A 21,772-nucleotide genomic window follows, 5' to 3' on the forward strand; every position below is an offset into this window, starting at 1 on the left:
TGTGCTTTTTATCTATTCGTGTAATATTATATTTTATTATAATGTTATGTTCATTGTGAAGCACTTTGGCAAACCCTCTGTTTTTAAACTGTGCTATATAAATAAAGTGGATTGGATTGGATCAAGTGATTTAGTACAATCACGTACAATGTGTTGGAGCACTAGCCAATAGAAGTGCTAATGTTACATAGTGATGTTATTATGTGACGGAAGTAAACCTGAACAAGTTAGATGCCGCCTATCACAGTGCACTGAGATGTGTTACTAACTGTAAAGCACTTACTCATCACAGTGCCCTGTATGCCAGGGCAAGTTGGCCTTCACTAACCGTACGGAGGCTCAGTCATTGGTACATGTTCATATATAAAGCCATGTTGGGTAAACTCCCATCTTATATCTGCTCTCTGATCACACAGAGAGTTGCAGCTAGCTATTGCCTGAGATCACATGATGGTGGTATTGTTACATGTGCCAAGTGCAAGGACTGACTTAGGTACGAAAGCTTTTATGTGCGCAGCTCCTCTTGTTTGGAACAATCTTCAAAAAGAATTGAAACTGAGCAATTTGGTTCCACTGCATGTTTTTAAAGCTCGGATAGGTGAAATGCTCTTTGATACTGTTGGTACTTGTAAATGTCGATAGGTATGTAAATATGATGTATGATGTCCTTTATTGTTTCATGTGTAACCTACTTGCTGCAGGTCTCCCTTGAAAAAGAGATCAATGATCTCAATGGGACCTACCTGGTTAAATAAAGGTTTGAAATGAAATGAGTTCAATCTAGGCGTTTCAGGCAGGGGGGGGACCCCAACAAGGATAATAGGGCCTCTTTAATATCATATCAACATATTGACATTACTGATGATTATTTATCAAAAATATCAAATATTTAGTACCAATAGTTAACCCTACAATATTATCACAAAATAGATATTGAAGTCATTTGGCGAAAACTATTAATAACTATACATTTGATTTACTCAAAATGGCCCATATACATACCACAATACAGACGAACGTAAAAAACTAAATCGACATCAGCTCAGTTTGTTCATGACATTAATGTCTCAGTCAAGTCAAGTAGAGGCCATGACGTGGAGTCCAAAAAACAAAGATTTGCGTGGGAGACTTGGTGGGGAGCTGAGTTCACATCTTCTTGGCCCGTTTCTTGGGTCTCAGGTTGAAAACGGGCGAAGTGCTCATCAAGGAGTCGGGGGAATGTGAAGGGTAGCTAGTGTCCGACGCCGCGCCTCCAGGAGTGGGCGCCATGGCTCCTCCTGTCTCGCTCATGGAGGACATGGGCCCCCCCTCCTCGAACACATCCCCCCCCAGGACAGCATGGTGGTGGTGTCCGGCCCCCTGGCCCTCCTCGGCATCCTGTGGCTCCATCTTGACCTGCGGCCACAGCGGGGAGTTGTGTGCCCCGCCCCCACCTTATAAGAGAGGGGAACCATCTTAGTAAAGGGGATTTTTATGGCAAGATTTGTTTAAATCCACTTCAAAATGTATAACGGTAAAACTGTAAAATAACGGTGTAATAAGACATTAATAAACTTGGCTATCATAATATTATTATTTTTCTATACTGTATAAACAATATTTTAACCCGCAAAAGCCTGTTAGCACTTTTTTAATGCCGATTTAGGCACATTTTCATTGTTTTGTTTTCAAATAGCACCATGATGTTGGATTTTACAGACTCCAACCGTTATCCTTTACACAGATTTTCCCTAAAATTTGATATTTTTCAAAATTACAATATATTGCCCTACTTCCAGCATCGCAAAAATATTGAATAATAACTTATTTGTCATGATACACATCGTATAACTTTATCCTTGTCAATACACAGCCCTGTGGTAAAAGAGGAGCTTGAATTTAAAGCATGTATCTTCCCCAATAATGGTGGTTTTTTTGTGTGGTTCTCAAAACTCCAGCCACATTTCCCATTAACCGTGTTTCTTCACTCTGAAGAAAATAAAGCTCTTTAGGATTTGTTCAAAACATAAGAGCAAGAAATAGTTTGACATCAACCCCTTCGTATAATGAGTCAGTTAAAGAGAGGCACTTAATAAGCTGTGTTTAACGTGCAGAGCAATAATCGATCCAGCAGCTCTCAATGGAAATGTGCCTCCAGTGGGACTGTGTGTGTGGCAGTTACACCTCAGCATGTTTTTGGTGATTCCTGTCCCACCTCAAGGTGTTAAGTTGACAGTTCTTTAGTGGAGGGGATTTTGTTCACATACACAGTAGGACATCTGAAACTGTGTTACATCAGTTTTCCATTTACACCAATACCGTGAATGAAAAAAATAATTCTGCTTCAACAGCTTTACCCAGAAACAAGCTATTAATTTCAACAAAGTTATTTATTGAAACTTTGAAAATGAAAAGCACTAAAGGGCAAGAGAGAAAATATATATATTTTGGGGGTGAACTGACCCTTTTATGACTGTTTTTATTTGTCCAATTGCTTTTCTGTAGTGCTGCTTCTTATTTTTTTATTATCATAGATAAATATCTAACAGGGCTCAACGCTAACTTTTAAAAGTGGTTGCCAGGCTGGCAACCAGGCATCAGCTTTTGGTTGCCAAAACTGAAAATACGGTTGCCATTTTTAGTCACCTTATATTTTAAATAATTAAGATACAGTTATACATCAACTTAATAATGAAAATGTGACACAAAAGAATGTTCAAATGCTTTACAATAAGTAATTAACACACTTATTTGAAACTTAAGTGGTAGTAAACTTGTCCACCCTCAATTGCTGGTATACAAAATACTAGTAGTGCAGCTGTTGTCATGTTCTTCACAGATCCCTCACAAATGAATTGAGCAAGTCACTAGTTTCTTGGTCATCCGTTGTCTCCCTTTCAAATTTGGGTTTCCTTGACCTTTGTGCTGATCCCCACCATAGAGCCGTGGGCCCTTCAGCATTGAAGTCTTGATTGGCCAGACTAATACATTTCTAATGTTAAATAAATGAAAACCATTCACAGTTAAGAATTAGATATTAATGCTGTAAATGTCCTTTAATATGTCTAACTATATTTAAAATGTGTTACCTTTTTATAGAAGTGATTATATTTGTATGCCAATATTTTCCTATGGTAAAGTTTCGTTTAGCACTTTTATTTTGGTAGTAATAAGATCGGGACTCTTATTTTGAAGGAACTTTTACCTGAAGTGAATGCACAACGGAACGGAGCAGAATGTACATATATATTTCGCCTCCCAAAACCTTACAAATGTCCTCTTTGCTTTTCGTTCTGGTTCATCTTGCGCTTTATCAGTTGAATCACTTTGAACATTCGTTTGAGAAAACACACGGCGCACGCGAGTAAACGTGCATCGCTTTCTGGCTTCTTAATCACACCAATGCACGTGCAACTTAAAGGTGGGGTAGGTAATTTTGGAGAAACCAGCTCGAGTGCGCTAGAATTTGAAAATACACAGCCGGAAAAAATCTGCCTCTTCCTTACAGAGCCCCTCCTCCAACACACACGAACGCGCACATGACCAATGAGGGCACGAGATAAGTTTGTGCACAGATGGAAGGCTGACAGGCAGGTAGGCCATCCAGTTATTTTAGCCTGGCCGGCTCAGATGATTGGTCGTGCTTTTTACAGTACTACGGCTTCCACAGATGAAATTTGTTTTTATGGATTTTTTCTCAAAGCACTTAAGATATTCATTGCTATCGGGATGTTAAGAGCATTCCATGGAATATAACAAAAAGTGTATCTCGAGCCGGTTTCTCAAACTTACCTACCCCACCTTTAAGTATCAGGTTCCGACTGGTCACAACAATAATTAAATATCACTCTTAATACAACAAATATTTAACATTTATCTATTTTGGGGTGCACATTTTGCTGTTATTTCTTTATGTTAGAAACTGGTTGCCACTGATGGCAACCAAAGGCCAAGAAGTGGTTGACATTTTTTCTGAATGGTTGCCAATGGCAACCTGGCAACCATTACTGTCGAGCCCTGTCTACTCTTTTAACTTGTATTTGCAGCTGTTTATTTCCCCTGCTGTAGGACAAATAAGAATGACTGATTCTGATTTAACTGATCCCCATTACTGCACAGTAAAAATAAAAACAAATAAAACACTGTAGGCTTAATCTAGAGTCTGCAAATGTAAATCAATAGAGAGATGAATGCAGAGTCAACAGGAGTCCTGTTCTCACCTGAGGCGTGAGGAGAGTGGTCACCATCCAGGCCTGAAGCCAGCCTCTCACTGTGGGCCCCCAGGACCCCTATGGGCAGTGCCTGGTCCCCGGAAGCTAAATCTGCCTCGGGCTCCTCGCTCACAGGGAAGGAGATGTCACTCATTGGCTCCTCCTTGATATGGGTCTTGGAGTCCTCCAGGGCCTTCTCCGGGTTCACCAGGCGTTCATACTCCTCCGACAGATCTTTACTCACCTGGAGGAGGAAACTCTTATCAGTCCCAATTAAAGATCTCCTATCATGCTATTTCAAGGCATATATTATGGGTCTCAGATATAGAAAAAACATGTCTATGATGTGTTTGCTCAAAAATGCCAAACGGATCATGCATTTTAGACATCCCTCATATCCCTCTATTTCAGCCCTGTTAGAGAAGGGCTGATTCTGGTGAAACGCCATATCATGTTCCAAACCACATCAAGGATTATTTCTGAAACAGTATGGAGCTCAAATGCTTTTTCTCTTGCGGGTTTACTACAAGGTGAGTTCCTTTTTTTATTTCCTGCTTTTTTACACATACTCTCTCCAGTACAGGTTAGAGTGTTAGCGATGCTTGCTAATGTAAACAAAGCCCATATTACGTCGGGCATTGTTTCTGATAGCAATTTTCTGATAGTGCCGTGGGTCCACATCTCCGATATTACGTCATATCAGCAGCAAATCTGGATCAGCTCCTTTGTACTCCCGTTTTTAGAGATTTGGATACGGAGGAAAACAGAGAGGGTTTTGTTTTCTGACACTTTGTGAGTTCCCTGAGACACCGGGGAAACATTTATGTATAAAAGACATCAAAAAGTGCATTTTGCATGAAAGGAGACCTTTAACTGGTAGATGAAGAAATGTAAGAGCTGAGCCTAAATGATCCAATATAACAATTTATTCAACGATATAAAAAGATCCAACACATCACAGAAAGAGGCTACTTTCTGCTCGACACGTGTCTATCTTTAGAAGTCCTGTTGGCAGAGAAGTCGCTAAATATCTCCCCTTTGGTTTGTCTCACTTCCAAGCAGCTTGCACACGAGTTGCCATACGCTCCTCTGTTCTCACTCGCACCAACTTCTTTATGCTTTGTGAGATGACTCAGCATTGTTGTGGTGAAGCCCTGGCAGCTTGCACTGACAGCGCTGTGCCAAATGGGATTATCATTTCATCTGCTGACTGTTATTTCCAATTAATTGTTGATTTGACTAAATAAAAAGGGAAACGTTTCAATAATTAACCCACAGTTTTTCAGTTCTGATGGCATCCTACAGTAGAGGTGGTAAACGATAATGGGGGGTCTTCACATGTTTTTGTGTAGAGAAAGTTTATATTGAAGAAGGTGGAACCGGAATTTTTTTTGATGTTTTTGATGAATAAATAATTAACAATTAATTTATTAATAAAACCGGCTTTTTCCTAAATACACTTTATATCAAAATGCTACATGATGACATTTTACAATTACATTAACACAGTTATACAAGTACTGAAAAATGTAAACATCCCCCTTATCACCACATATTGAACTTTCTGTCATGATATCTATATTTTGTCATTATTGGAAGACTGACAGAAACGTTTTGTGAATGTGATATAACAGGGAGGAATGACCTTTTTTTGTTTTTTAATCCAGTTTTTGAAATGCCCAAGTTGATTCTTCACATAGATGCAAAACTCCTTTCAAAATGTATTCTTCCATAAATCATTCCCACCTATGATTTGCACCACTGGCCACAAAACAAACCCACAGATATCAATATGGATTCCCAAGTAGAAATAGAATGTCAGACTATGGAAAGTTGCCAAATGTCACAGTTTTATGGTTTTTTAATATATAGAACATTGTATTTTGCATAGTTGAAGAAACCTTAAGATTTGTTTTGCCAAAACTACTTGGAGCTATTGTGCATATGACAAGAAAGCCTTTAAATCCTTGTGACAGTGATTGTCAATAAACCAACCCTCTGAACAGTAATGCCCGCCCCCCCCCCCCTCACCTGCAGCATGTAGCTGTGGTAGTCTTTGATCCTCACTTGCCAGAAGTGCTGCAGGGCCAGCACGCTGCCGATGCCCACCTCGTGGAACACCTGCTCCACCACGTCGGGGAAGGGACTGGCCCCCAGCCGGGCCTCGCGGTCCACCGCCACCCGCAGCTTCCTGAAGAGGCGCAGGTAATGCTCGTGGACCAGGTCGGTGAGGGTCTCCAGCACGCTCTCCTGAGCCGACTCGAAGCCGGCGTGGGCCAAGATGGTGGCTACGGACTGATAGAGCAGCTGCCTGCAGGAGGGCCAGCTGAGCTCTGTGACCGGCTCGCCTTTACCCCTTAGGAGGGAGGGAACCAAGAGAGGAAAGGGGTAGACGATGAGTGGTTGGATGAGGAAAATTATATTACCTTTCAAAACCAAAACCATTTTTTTAAATGTATTTCAACTACACTGAACAAAAATATAAACGCAACACTTTTGTTTTTGCTCCCATTTTTCATGAGATGAACTCAAAGATCTAAAACATGTTCTATATACACAAAATAACCATTTCTCTCAAATATTGTTCACAAATCTGAAAAAATCTGTGATAGTGAGCACTTCTCCTTTGCTGAGATAATCCATCCCACCTCACAGGTGTGGCATATCAAGATGCTGATTAGACAGCATGATTATTGCACAGGTGTGCCTTAGGCTGGCCACAATAAAAGGCCACTCTGAAATGTTCAGTTTTATCACACAGCACAATGCCACAGATGTCGCAAGTTTTGAGGGAGCGTGCAATTGGCATGCTGACAGCAGGAATGTCCACCAGAGCTGTTGCCCCTGAATTGAATGTTCATTTCTCTACCATAAGCCGTCTCCAAAGGCGTTTCAGAGAATTTGGCAGTACATCCAACCGGCCACACAACCGCAGACCACGTGTAACCACACCAGCCCAGGACCTCCACATCCAGCATGTTCACCTCCAAGATCGTCTGAGACCTGCCACTCGGACAGCTGCTGCAACAATCGGTTTGCATAACCAAAGAATTTCTGCACAAACTGTCAGAAACCGTCTCAGGGAAGCTTATCTGCATGCTCGTCGTCCTCATCGGGGTCTCGACCTGACTCCGGTTCGTCGTCGTAACCGACTTGAGTGGGCAAATGCTCACATTCGATGGCGTCTGGCACGTTGGAGAGGTGTTCTCTGCACGGATGAATCCCGGTTTTCACTGTTCAGGGCAGATGGCAGACAGCGTGTGTGGCGTCGTGTGGGTGAGCGGTTTTCTGATGTCAATGTTGTGAATCGAGTGGCCCATGGTGGTGGTGGGGTTATGGTATGGGCAGGCGTATGTTATGGACGACGAACACAGGTGCATTTTATTGATGGCATTGTGAATGCACAGAGATACTGTGACGAGATCCTGAGGCCCATTGTTGTAACATTCATCCACGACCATCACCTCATGTTGCAGCATGATAATGCACAGCCCCATGTTGCAAGGATATGTACACAATTCCTGGAGGCTGAAAACATCCCAGTTCTTGCATGGCCAGTCACCGGACATGTCACCCATTGAGCATGTTTGGGATGCTCTGGATCGGCGTATACGACAGCGTGTTCCAGTTCCTGCCAATATCCAGCAACTTGGCACAGCCATTGAAGAGGAGTGGACCAACATTCCACAGGCCACAATCAACAACCTGATCAACTCTATGCGAAGGAGATGTGTTGCACTGCGTGAGGCAAATGGTGGTCACACCAGATACTGACTGGTTTTCGGACCCCCCCAGACCCCCCCAATAAAGCAAAACTGCACGTTTCAGAGTGGCCTTTTATTGTGGCCAGCCTAAGGCACACCTGTGCAATAATCATGCTGTCTAATCAGCATCTTGATATGCCACACCTGTGAGGTGGGATGGATTATCTCGGCAAAGGAGAAGTGCTCACTATCACAGATTAGTTCAGATTTGTGAACAATATTTGAGAGAAATGGTTATTTTGTGTATGTAGAAAATGTTTTAGATATTTGAGTTCATCTCATGAAAAATGGGAGCAAAAACAAAAGTGTTGCATTTATATTTGTGTTCAGTGTATATGCCTTTAGAGACTATCTAAGGATCTTTTAATATCAATAGCCGCTTTCACACCGCAGGACTTGCCGTACTTTAGTGCCGGCACTAAAGTACCACGGCACTGAATCCGCCAGGGGGCTAGTGCCAATCGCATTCACACCGCAGTACTTTCCCTGAGGCAAGATTACGCTGACGTCACTTCGTCTTCTTCTTCTCTGGGTTTACTGGCAGGCCGCAAAACCACTTCACGGCGAGTACAAAAAAAAACGAGAGAAGAAGAACTACACGGGGGAGGGGGTATAAAGCCCACCCGCTGTATGAGGCGTTTGTTTACTTTCCGACCTCAGACATGATGGAGTTCATAAGAGTAATTTACAAATAAAATACCCCATTATAACAATGGACTTTATCTTTATGTATTTATTATATATTACCCCCTCAGGCTGATTTTGGAAAAGGACATTAACCCTTGTTTGGTGTTTTTCCCTTATTTATCTAAAACAAATGACATGATAAATTACTTGTGTTTATGTGTGTAAGACTTGTGTTTCTGCCCCTGCCATTGCTGCACAAGGTTGCAACATTGAAGATACATTCAACCACCGACACCTGTCTGCTCTCACATTCTTCTATTCTGCACATTTGGGGTGGGACACAATAAATAAAGCTTCGCCAGTTTGTTTGTTTTATTGCACAGTCAAGACATAACAATAACGGCATCACGCTGTTCCAGGTGTGTCGTATGCATGTAAATTGAAGTTAAATAAAAGTGTGAAATGTATAATAAAGTGTAAATAGTTTCAAAACAATGTAACAGTGGCAATATATATAGCAGCAGACACACCTTAGTGCAAGTTAGGTGTCAGTATTAAAAAACAGAGGCAATATATATATATATAATAACAATAGAAAATCGTTACCACTCTTATTATTGTGGTCTTTAATTTTTTTATAGTCCTGCCTGAGTTTCTTTATTTTTACCCGGCATCCGTGTGCACTGTGCACGATTCCCAGCTCAAGTAGCTTTTGCGAACATCGCTCAAAACATTTGGAGTTGGGAACTGCTTTCTGTAGAAGCTGCTGCATCCCGTCCTCAGAGTAAATTGCCAGAAGCGCCGACACTTCCTCATCATTCCACCGCTCCGGTGTTGTAGTACGTGTGGTCATAACTGCTTTAAAGTACAAAAAAACTACTTGCTCAGGTGTGGATGTGGTTTTGTTGCGAGGAAAAAAATGGCTGCCTAACAAAAAAAATTCAGAGTCTAACGGGGCGTGGTTTGCAATTCGCCCAGCCAATAGAAATAGAATAGAAATTGGCACTCTTTTATCACCAGGTTCGTACCACCTCTCTAGCAGGGACTGAACATGGCCAAAAGAGTTCCCGGCACTTAGTAGTCCCGGTGGTGTGAACGCGACATTATTGGTACTAACGGAACTAAAGAACCAAAGTACCAGGGAAAGTCCTGCGGTGTGAATGCGGCTTATGGATACATGTTCTGATGAAATCATAATAAAAACATATACAATACAAGTGATATTCAGAAGCAGGTACCACATGTTTGCCTTAAAAATACTTCAACAATAATCTATTATCAAAGTGGGTTCTTATTATAATGCTGTCAATTGACATTTATAATACAATCTTTAATGAAAATTAGCTCTATATAGGAATAAAACATTAGGCCAAATCACCCAGCATGTACTGTATGAGGTCATATCCCTAAAATGTTGATAAATATGTAAAAAAAAAAGGAAAAGAAAGGTTAAAGATCTTAACCTTTAAGTTACTTTTTAGTCTACAATTTATATGCTTAATGGAAGTTATTTAATAAAAATGACAAGAGACCAGCTTCTTGGCTCGGACGAATGAACTCACTTGTAGAAGTCACTCTCAGGGTCACTGTGTCGGAGCAGGAAGGGTTGCCGCGGGGCTTTGCTGTCTGCAGGTAGCAGGTCATCGGGCATGTTGGGGGGGGTGGGAGGCCGCAGCGGCAGGTTGGTGTCAGCCTCCTCCAGCTTGCTGCCGCCCTCAGAGGTCGCTGAGCCCTGACCCTGGGCCGCAGACAGGAGGCCCCGGAGGCGGCGGGTGTGCTGACACAGCTGCACGGTGTGGATGGTGAGGCTGCAGGGCTCTGAGGGGATGTCCAGCATCGTGGTGGGGCGGGGGCGCTGGGCTGAGGGCTGGTGCAGGGGGGGGTCCTGCATCTCCACTGAGCGGAACTCACGCTGGAGCAGGTCGAAGGAGCTGCGGCTGGGAGGAGCCCCCGCTGGCCCGGGGATCTCGCCCCAGTAACGCATCATGATGGGGGATCAAAGCTGGAGAAATCCAAACTGGAATTTAATCTGAAAATTAGAAAGGTGACAATCACAATAAAGGCTAAAGTTGGTATAAAAACATCAGATGAAAACAGAAGAAGCACTGATTGGGATATGTGGATACACATTCAATTAACTAATTAATTATAACTCTTTTGGGCTTTTTAAAATGTGTTTTTGCTTGGGTTGCAACAAACATTCATTAACATTGTCATTTAATCTGTTGATTATTTTCTCAATACATTTTTCGATTAGTACTTCGTCTGAAAAATATTGATCAGTGTTTCAGAGCCCAAGATAACTTTGTCAAAAGTCTTGTTTAGTCAACGACTCAATTACATTCAGTTTACGTGTCATAGAAGAAGCCGAATTTAAACTTCTTCTCAAACTGATTACCTACATAGTTGTTAATTAATTGAATAGTTAACATCTAAACCATTACTTTTCGTAGCTGTGGTTTTTGCCCATATAGATTGTCAACTAAACATAACAAAAGGTAAACACGCTAAATACTAGTAGTCAATAGCCGCCAAAAGTATTTAAGTGAATAGGGGCAAAGGATCACAACTTATAGAACATGTTTTCAGACCTGTATCAACATTGGAGCTTATGTTGTGATCATCTTTCGCTTACTCAATACTGCTTTTTGATTAAAAAGACACTATGAAGAGAAGAGCGGGCGATGCATTGTTTATGGTAAAATAATGTATCTGGAAACTCGAGACTTTGTGTTTGATGAATAGTCAAGTATTCGCATACGCATTGATTTGCGTATGCATTAAATTCAAGTTTTTACAGGAATATTATTTCGCTAAATAGCAGAACAACAAAGAACGTCAGGTGTGTGACAGGAGTTTGGTACAGCATCAAACAATAGAGCAGCAAGTAACGCATTCATATAGGAGCAACGAGAAGGCTACAGGCTAGCTAGCTCAGTTCGCATGTTTATCTACCTAAATTATTTAAATAAAAAATGCAACAACAACTCACATTACACAGGAATAAATGACACGGTGGTTAATATTTGAAACCAATGGCTGTTGTGTCTTTGAAGGAAGTTGCACAGGAAACAAGTATGTCCGTCCTTTTTGCAAAAAACTCGGGTGAACATATGAACAAGAAGTTTAGTTCCGCCACAAACATTTGTTGTGACAAGCATAAAATAATACATTCATTTGAAATTCCATGTATTTGTGTTTTAAATGATTTATTTACATTAGTGTTTTGTAAAATACTGTTTATAAGCGGTTTGATGGAGTCTTTGGAAAAAACCCGGGCACATTTTACAGTCGCACCAAATAAACATGGCCGCCTCCCCGCCGTCAGACGTGTGTTTGGAAAATACGGATCACTCTACAATGGAAACAGACGAGTGCACGGCCGAAGAGAATAAGGGAGGACCTGAAAACAATACCTTCAAGAAAAATGACCCAGAAAAAGAGGACACGTTTAAAAAACCGGCTCTTTTCGCAGTTCCTTCCCTCACTGTCAAACGCAGTAACGCAGCTCCGTCCAAACCAGCAGCAACCGAGGTAAAACACGTGAAAGAAGAAAACGAAGCTAAAGACGTGGACACAGAAAATGCATATTCTTCTGGTGTTGTTATTGACAGCAAACCCACCGAAAAGAGCCAAGAAGAGGAGAAGAAATGCGCTAAAGACAAGAGCGTGGCTCCTGTCAAACCCAAGCAAGAAGCGAAGCCAAGGGTGCTACAGTCTGCTAAAGGGCCCCCAGTTGGTAAATTCCCCCCTATCCCATACACAGAGCCACTCTGGGGAGGCACGGCTCCAGATACTCCCTATGCTCTGGAAATCCTTAAAAACGGCACCATAATTGACACGGTGCCCCTCACAGATAAAAGCTACATCGTGGTTGGACGTCTACCTGTGTGTGACGTCCCTCTGGATCATCCCTCCATCTCCAGGTACCACGCCATCATCCAGTACCGCAGAGGGCAGGGAGAGGGGGAGTCTGTGGGGGAGGAGAGGGGCTTCTACGTTCATGATCTGGGCAGCACTCACGGCACTGTGGTCAACAAGAACAAGATCCCCCCCAAGACCTTCATCAGGATCCGCGTGGGACATGTGTTAAAGTTTGGTGGGAGCACGAGGCTTTTCATACTGCAGGTAAATCCAGATGCTGACCCCCCAATTAATATACTGACATGTGAAAGATTACATTAAAAGCTTTGGGATGGGTCTCTACACTACAAGCTAGGTACCGGCTATTCAAATAAAATCATTTGCTTTTATTTTAAATAATTGTCTACTACAGTACATACACAAGCGCAAACAAACTTAGAATTAAATAAATATGCACAAATAAGAAAAAACATTAATATCTAAAGTATTTATGAAGTATTTTTACAAATAGAAATAGAATGGAAATTATTTTAAATGTTCTTTTACTGAAACTTTTGAATAAAACCCAAAGACATTAATAAATAAAAAATATCAGAACATTATATTGAATACAAATATTATTCTCTCTAGTAGAGTTTGAATGCATATGTGACATTTTTTCAAAGCCTTTTTTGACTCCATTTTGGAGGTGTGTGTTCCATTGCCTTGTTTGATCTCACTTGAGTCAGCGTTGGTTGGGTTTTTGAACAACAACAAGTTAGGCTTGGGCTACATTAGTCACTACTAGCATAACACACCTAAATCTCTGACTGAACTATTGATGGTGAGGTGCATTGTGGGTTATGTAGGCCGCTGCGTTAATGGTAACGTTATGTAGGAATGCATGGAGTAATGTGTGCTTTCCCCCCTTCCCTTGTTCCACAGGGTCCAGAGTTTGATGAGGAAAAGGAGTCCGAGCTAACGGTGACCGAGCTGAGGGAGAGAGGCCGGAAACGGAGGGAAGAGCTGGAGAAGAGGATGACGGGAGACGGGTCCGATGATGATGATGATGAGAAGGAGGAAGACGGGCAATCTGAAGGCAGCAAGGTCCCAGGCAAACCGTCAAACAATGAGTCGGGCTGTTCTTGGGGAATGGGTGAGCTTATGTGTCATCTGTGTTGACATTTCTCTTGTTGTTGTCAACTTTCTCTTAAGAAGCACCTTAATCCTTGTTGTTCCACTTTCCTTTCATTCCATCCGTCTCTTTAAATCCACGCTGCAGGTGAGGAAGCCGCTCCGGAGGAAGACGAGAACGAGGAAAACCCGTTTTCAACCGAGTTCCAGGAGGACCAGGAGGCCGCGTACCTGAAAGACCCAAAGAAGGCTCTGCAGGGCTTCTACGACAGAGAGGGTGACGAGATTTACCGTTAATCCACAGACATCTGGTCCTTCTGTTTCTTGTGTTTCCTGACTTTAACGTGCTTTATCGTAGGAGAGGAGCTGGAGTTTGAGTATGAAGACCAAAGCCATGGCAGCTGGCTCTGCAGAATACAGTGAGTGACGTTTGCAGAGTTTAAAAAACATATTTCCATGTCGTCAGAAAGTCTGTAGAGTCACACATTCATGTTTTCATCAGGCTCCCGGTGGACGACGCCATGGGCCGACAGCTGGTTGCCGAGGTGACCCACACAGGGAAGAAGAAGGACGCAGCCATCCAGTGCTGCCTGGACGCCTGTCGGATGCTGGAGGCCAGAGGGCTGCTGCGACAGGAAGCAGGTGGGAACTCCAGAGGGAACGTATCAAAAATGTAATTAATAATACGAAGGACTGCATTAACAGTTTGTTTAAAAATACTTTTTCTAGTGTCCCGTAAGCGCAAGAAGAAGAACTGGGAGGACGAGGACTTCTACGACAGCGACGATGACAACTTCCTGGATCGGACCGGCACTGTGGAGAAGAAGAGGAACGAGAGGATGAAGAAGGCGGGGAAGGTGGATGAGCGGCCTGAGACCTACGAATCATTGGTAAATAATCTGCCTACTGTTCATGTTTACAAAACCTGTGATTATTACTGTATTCTGATCCATACATCTTTAATAATCACCTTATAGTATTCACTGTTTCCTTTATTACATGTGTTTGCTTGGAGCTAATCCCGCACGTCAGTATGTTGGACACTCGCATTGACAAGGATGACAGAGTGCTGATATGGAGAAGAAAAAGGCTCAGTCCTAATAACATACTATTTCTTTGTTCCTTTTAATGATAAATCTGTTACGCAAGGGATTGTGGGTCACAATAGCCCCGAAAAATGCAAGCTATTCCTCAAATGTGTGGTAGTAGCACATCCAGATATTTTTGGCATACTGTATTTGACATACAATGTATAGATCATTTTGTGTCTCTATACCAGGGGTGTCAAACTCAATTTCATCACGGGCCACATTAACATTATGGTTGCACTCAAAGGTCCGGTTGTAACTTTAAGACTATTTTATAAATATTAAATATTTATATATGTATTTCTATATAATGTATTATATTACATGATTGCCTCTGCATTGGATTATTATCAGATAAGGTAATAACTTCATAATTAACTACGTCTGAAAGCAGAAGTCTAGGGCAAATAATTGCAAGTCTCTTCAGTGAGAATGTCATAAAATTATTTAAAAAGAAAAGGCAAATTATGGAACAAAGTCCAAAACAAAAACATTTTGGAAAAAAAGTCAAATTCTGAGAAAGTCAAATTTGAGATGCATTGTGGGACATGTAGTTTATGGGCAACGTGCTTCTATAAATCATCATGTAACCGTATAATAAACATATTATATCCTTTGCAAGCTCTTGTGGGGCCACAGAAAATGAAGTCACGGGCCGGATTTGGCCCCCAGGCCTTGAGTTGGACACCCTTGCTCTATACTGAATAGTACGGTATTGGTATTTGAATGCCGGTATATTTAGGTTCAATATTTACCGTTGTTACCATCTAAGTTTACTAAGTGGATTCCTGTATTTTATTTTCTACTGGTATATGTGTAAACCTTTAAATGTTGAAAAAAACCGTTTCTCATACCATCTTCTTGAATATACCTCTAGAATGCTCTGTTTTATCGCCTGTCATTTTAAGTTCCCCTTTAGAAAAAGCCCAATGGTTCTGATTGGTCAGTATTTCAATCCAATAATCGTTGCCTATTTTAGCCTCGACCAAAGTGGTCAATTAGTGAAAAAACTGACTTTACCATTTATCCAGCCCTACCATCAGCATAGCTAAAAGGCATGCTACTAAAACCACTAATTATGAATTTCTTCAGATATCGTGGAATACTGCTGTCTCTGTTTTTTCATACTACAGTATTTACACGCTATAAAATCCACAAACCTTATAAACCACACTTTATCGCCTCTCGGCCAGAATAATGTTAATACATGCTTATATGCTGGTGGCCACTAAAGGGTTTAGGAAGAGGCTCTTTCTTTTATTAACAGAAAAACATTTCACTTTTTGCTTAGGAAGCACTCTATATGTAATATGTAATGCATGCTTCTGTAAAAACGGTCATGTATTTGATTTCCTTATAGGTGTCCAAACTGTCAGAGGTGGAGAAGGAGCTGGCGGAGACTCAGAGGAAGCTGAGTGGAGGGAAAGGAGGTGAGTCCTGACGGCCTGAGTCAGCACTCTTCTGTGTACTGATCCCACAATGCCTTACTGTTTGTCGCTCCCCCCCCCCCCCCTCTCAGACTCCTCCGGCCCCTCCTCTGACGACCCTCTGGACGCCTTCATGACGGCGGTGAGGAGCGAGGTCGCCATGGACGCCGTGGAGCGCAGGAAGCTTCATGTGCACTCGGCCGACTTACGCAAAGAGGTTCAGAGGCTCCGCAAACTGGTGGAGCTGACGCGGCCCGCTCAGATGCCTTCACTGCTCCCAGGGTCAGACACAGTGCTGCGTTCAATGTCATACTGCTGAGAACTGTAGAATACACCCAGAGTTTGATAGTGTCAGCACATCCTCCCTAAAGATATATTTGACCCACCTAATAGAAATCAATCTCAGTTTAAGTCATCGCATTATTTTCAATATTTGAGCTGCTTTACCTGGCATTCAGTGTCCCCTTCAGCCAGAGAACTGAATACCTTACAACTCTCTTCAAAGCCACCTGCCTCCATTGAGAAAAACTCATTTGACCGTATTCAACTCACACAAGTAGTTTGTCTGTCGCTGCCTTTATGGGTGACTTTGGTTGTTTCTTCTGTGACCCTATGAAACACACATTACCAACAATAACACAGACGGACGATCTATTCCAGGCCAGAGTAAACCAACAACTTCTGTATTCAGTGAAGTACAATGTGGGTTTTGTGAATGTAGTTTGGTGGCTTTGAAGGAAGCACAGATAAACGCTTCAGATCCCCTCCAGAGAGGACTGTCTGACAGCGAGATAAAAGGGTGAAAATATTCTAATTATACACCTATATTGTTTAAAAGTAACAAATGAAATAGAATTTTTTTTGGTGGGCTTGTTTTAAAAAGTGATTAAAGCTTCTGTGCTTCTGCCTATTCTTACGAAGTGGGAGCATCTACGATACATTGATGTGGCGAGTACCTCTTACACAACCTGCTTTAAAACATCCAAACTATCCCTTTTAAAGTGGAGGAATTTCATTCATATCATTTTTGGGGTAAATTCCCAACATGAAATTCATAAAAAAAATATAACTTAAGCCACATTAAAATGTTCAAAGGTATTTTGATGTGTGTTTGTCACAGTGGAAGCTCAGAGCCGGAGAAGCCTAAAAAGTCCTTACCGCTGTTCGGAGCCATGAAGGGAGGAAGCAAGTTCCGACTGAAGACCGGGACCATCGGGGTGCGTGTTGTTCGGCATCTTTCATGTCTCTAAAAAAGACCTTTCTTTGCCGTCTTTTTACTCGGCTTCTTTCTCTTACTGATGTTTCCTCCTCTCATGTAGAAGTTGCCTCCGAAGCGCCCCAACTTACCCGCAGAGCTCTTCAACATGAAAGAACTTCCACCCAGTGGAGAGGAGGAAGAGGAAGAAAAGGAGGAGGAGGAAGCAGAGAAAAACGAGGATAATGATGATCAAGAGGGTGAAACTAGGTCTGAGAATGATGATGAAGAGTCTGAAGCATCCACGTCTCTACAGAAGACGCAGAAACGGAGGTCACAAGAGCCCAAAGGTAAAAAGCCTTAAGATTTCGAGGAATTTTTAAGTAGGTATATTTAAAGAGGATAGTAACCCTTCTTTAGTTTAGATTTTGTAAATGCTTCTTCTTCGTAGTAGTAGTAGTACTTGTTGTGTGCACCACTAGGGGGCAGTATGTGTTACATATGTGAATAGCATGCTGTTGAACCTAGGGTAAAGAAGTACTTAGATTTTTTTATTAAGTTAAAGAAGCAATACTACGTTTTTAAAAACATTCAAGTTAAAGTCCTGCTTTCAAAAGTACCAAAGTATTTGCATCAAAAAGCACTAAAGTTAAAAGTACTCGTTATGTGTGATGGATTGTTTATGGATTTATATTTGTTATGAGCTGATTATCTGAATCTGTAAAGATACTACAGCTGTCAGATCATGTAATGGAGTAGAAAGTACATATTGTGTTCCAAAATGTAGTGAAATAGAAGTATACAATTAAAAAATACTCAGGTAAAGTAGAAGTACCTCAAAATGTGATTTGTTACATTCCACTACTGTTGATGTTTTATTTTAGAGTTATATAAAGACAAATGATGTGTCTAACAAAGTGAAATCTATGGAGTGTGGTTTTAAACATTGTTCCTGTATTAATAATCACACTTTAATTATTGCTTGTACCAATTAATAATAGAGCCAGGCCGCAAACCGAGGAAGAGTGAGGAGTGTGATGAAGTGGAGAAGAAGGGTCCTCAGGCTGAGACCCCAACGAGTCCAGGTGGATACTGTGTTTTCTTCTTTCCCTATTAGTCTCCAATGCTGGTTATTGTGTTTTAGTGCTTCCTCTCTAATGGGCTTTACCTCCATCTCTATGGGAACAGGAAGTGATGGAGAGCCAGCGGCACAGCCCAGCCCCAGGAAGAACGTGAAGAAGAAAGTGATGGGCCCCAGCAGGGTGGGTCATCACACATACAGTAACAACACATATTTCTAATAGTAAGAGTGTGACGTAGAAGTGTTATCATTCTCGTGGTTTCCCACATCCCCACAGCCCCCGAAGCAGCTCTCTGAAAAGTATCCAGAGGACGACCCGGATTATTGTGTGTGGCTGCCTCCGACAGGTACATATCAGCACAAGACTCCAATACTTTCTGACCAACTGATCATGTACTCATGACTCAATCTCATTAAGTCACTTGTTTAACATACTGCTATTGCTCTTTGTTCTGGTGAGTGTGATCACATGTATTTGTCTCTACATGTAAACCTTAAGCTTTTTCAATGCGTTTGGACTTTTTTCCAGAGGTTGCATCAAAGGGGCCCCATCATGCTTATATTCAGGTTCATGCATGGCCATTATATGAAGGTGGGACAAGTCCCCCCCACCTTTTCAAATGATTAGTTTAGACCCCCCCACTTTTACCATGTGGAAAGTCCGTACATCGATCTCTCCACTCGCCACTCTGTAGAGCGCTGTGTCAGTGCTTCATATCAAATCCATTCCACTTGCTTGAGAGAAAGCCCAAATCTATGAAATTCCGCACCATGTTTTCACTGCTACTTTGTACCAAGGCAGATTCTCAGAGCCGTACACATGAGCCGTACACATGCTGCGTTCTTTGCATAGCTGTGTCTTTAGTTGTAAACCCAGTGGTGATCTGTTCATCTGTCATATCATACAATAAAGCCATCGAAAAGAATAGGATACAGCATAAAAGTTATTCTGGGTCTTTGTGTGTCATAGCTTGGCTGTGTGTGTGGCACGACAAGCGCATTTTGTGTGAGCGAGAGAGAGAGTGAGCGAGAGAGAGAGTGAGCGAGAGAGAGAGTGAACGAGAGAGCGCTAACGTACATAAGGAGTTGTTTCTACAACAAGGAGGAAGAGAGCTCCCTCCTGTCAAACAAATCTTATAACGTCAGCTCAGGGAGGTAGAGGACTCTGAGTGTTTCGATAGTTAACTTTAGTCTAAGTTATCTCATGTAAACGAGTATTTCCAAGGCACACCTTTGATATGATCATTATACAAAATAAGAGAATAACAGGTATGAAATAATTCCAACTCAATACTATAGGACAGTAAAACAAAAATACAGTTTAAAATGCATAGTGATTTGTAAAATATGCACAAAGAAAAAAAAAGTCTGTTTTAAACAGTTCTGTTTGATATGGGTGTTGAGAGATGTATCCATAGATGTAGTCCCTAACTTTGCTCTCAAAATGGACCAGATTGATGCATTTAACTTCAACATTTAAAAAAAATCTTCCCGGGGGAGCATGCCCCCGGACCCCCCCAAGAGGAGGTGAGGTCCACCACCAATTTAACACCCCCTGTTAAATTGTCCCACCCACATTGAGGATGCTTCCTACGCCCATGGGTTCATGTATTTAGTGTCTCTACTGTGACATGTCTCCATGCTTTAATGTTCAAAAAGCTCTTTATTGTTCTCATACTGCCTGTGCTGCAGCACCTCTTTTCACCCTCTGTCTGAAACCAGAGTCCAGTCTGCTCTGATTGGTCAACCGCTTAGATATGTCCTGCCCATAAGCCTCTCGTACAATGTGTTGGAGCGCTAGCCAATAGGTGTGAGTGTTACATAGTGATGTCACTATGTAAATACCGTATTAGGGAATCTTTAAATTCCTTGTATTTGCGGACTAGGCCTCAATCTTCACACTTTTCCCCAAAGGAGGAGAAAGCTGGGTAATATTTGTATTCAGATATGAAACAAAGTAGGTGCCCAGGATAAGGATAAGGCTTCTGTTTCTTTAACCTGACAAACACTTGTTGACAAAGACAGGCTTGTAGTTTCCTGGCCTACTCAGCACAGGAATAACAGGGAAGTGAACAGGCTTTCATGGTCTATTACTGCGGCGGAAATTGCAGCAACATTATCATTGTTTGCTCAGGAATGCACAACAAAGTCACCCAAAAATGATAAGATAAGCTTGAATGAAAATAAATGTGAAACAGCTGCCTAACCGAACTTGGAGTTGGGGTCAGAACTCATTCAGATGAGTCATGTTAGGATTGTGATTAGTTAGAAAAGGGACATCTTATTCTGTTGGTGATTTTCTCTGAACATGAATTGGTGATCACTTTGATGCTAATTCTCTCTTTTTCTGTACTCAGGTCAGTCTGGAGATGGCCGCACACACCTCAACGACAAGTTTGGCTACTGAGGGGAAGCAGAAGAGAGAGAAAGCTCTGGCAGCTTTTATTCTGCGTACAATACCTGCAACACAAAGCCTGCAGTCTCCTCAGCGCCGACCATTACCCCCTGTCTGCCAGTCCCTGCGAGGCGTTCAGGGGCCTGCAGAAGGGAAATAATGCAGCACCTTTCTCTATCTTTGCATGCTCATAAGCAAAAAATACATTCTATTTCGCATTATCTGGCAAGCCCTGTGAGCAGACACTGGGCAGGCAGCCCGCTGGCAGCCCGCTTACCACCCATGACAATAATAGAGATGAAAGCCTTTTTTTCTTTTACTTTTAATTCTTTATCATCCAAGCAGAAAATAAAACAAATCAACAGAGCATGAGCGGTAACTGATCTGAATTCAGCTCTCTGGCTCTTGCAGTTTGAATCCACCTGACATCCAAACGGCGTATTTGGCATCATTTAAAAAAAAAAAAAAAAAAATGTTTTATTCTAAAGGAGAGTGTGGAGAAAGAGAGGGAGAGCACTGAAGCAGCTTTTCTGACCATCTGGACACTTGGATGGCTTACTGCTTGAAACGCAAGCTGATAATGACTCAAGCTAAGTGGAGTGTGTGCCTGCGTGTACACACGCACATACACACATACACACACACACACACACACAACCTTCTCAAAGTTCTCTTTTTAACAAGATTGTCTTTAACGATGACTCAGCGATTGGTGCGTTTGCCCAGAGCAGGATTCCTCTCTCTGTGAAATCCCACTCAGTGCTGTTGGTATCCCGCCATACTCCACACCCTCAAAGTAAAGAATTGTATTTTTTTTATATAAATGTTAAATAAAATTGTCTGTACATTACCCGTTTTACTGTTTTACACACTTCACATTCATCCTCTTATTCCTTCCCCCTACATTCTGGGTCTTTCTTCATCAGAAGCTGCCTCTCACACACACACACACACACACACACACAGTGTTTCTCAGCAAATAATCTGGCACTGAGAGGCTCGTGGTGTTGGCTGTTGATCTCTGCCGT

General features: G+C 41.9%; 2 protein-coding genes across 4 annotated transcripts; one reads left to right on the forward strand and one right to left on the reverse strand.

Annotated features, from left to right (window-relative positions):
• Window positions 1-783: 783 nt before the first annotated feature.
• On the reverse strand, window positions 784-12,612 carry supt7l (SPT7 like, STAGA complex subunit gamma). Of its 3 annotated transcripts, none has more exons than XM_034205968.1 (5): window positions 12,468-12,612; window positions 10,144-10,610; window positions 6,222-6,546; window positions 4,200-4,434; window positions 784-1,433 (listed from the first exon to the last, which is right to left on the reverse strand). In XM_034205968.1, exons 2-5 carry the CDS (start codon window positions 10,566-10,568, stop codon window positions 1,147-1,149), a joined length of 1,272 nt encoding a protein of 423 aa, XP_034061859.1. In that variant the 5' UTR covers window positions 10,569-10,610; window positions 12,468-12,612; the 3' UTR covers window positions 784-1,146. The 3 variants fall into 3 exon arrangements, with proteins under 3 accessions (XP_034061859.1, XP_034061860.1, XP_034061858.1); XM_034205969.1 differs by lacking the exon at window positions 12,468-12,612 and adding an exon at window positions 11,574-11,674 and having other exon boundaries at window positions 6,258-6,546; XM_034205967.1 differs by lacking the exon at window positions 12,468-12,612 and adding an exon at window positions 11,574-11,674.
• slc4a1ap (solute carrier family 4 member 1 adaptor protein) lies at window positions 11,870-21,594 on the forward strand. Its single transcript, XM_034205966.1, has 14 exons — window positions 11,870-12,709; window positions 13,370-13,580; window positions 13,707-13,835; window positions 13,917-13,977; window positions 14,061-14,200; window positions 14,288-14,448; window positions 16,007-16,076; window positions 16,166-16,355; window positions 17,194-17,290; window positions 17,393-17,618; window positions 18,270-18,353; window positions 18,457-18,530; window positions 18,627-18,696; window positions 20,707-21,594. The coding sequence occupies exons 1-14, from the start codon at window positions 11,888-11,890 to the stop codon at window positions 20,754-20,756; spliced, it is 2,385 nt and encodes a 794-aa protein (XP_034061857.1). The 5' UTR covers window positions 11,870-11,887; the 3' UTR covers window positions 20,757-21,594.
• The last annotated feature ends 178 nt before the right edge of the window (window positions 21,595-21,772 follow it).

The sequence above is a fragment of the Gymnodraco acuticeps genome, unplaced genomic scaffold (genome assembly GCF_902827175.1).
Source record: "Gymnodraco acuticeps unplaced genomic scaffold, fGymAcu1.1, whole genome shotgun sequence".
NCBI classification, from domain to species: Eukaryota; Metazoa; Chordata; class Actinopteri; order Perciformes; family Bathydraconidae; genus Gymnodraco; species Gymnodraco acuticeps.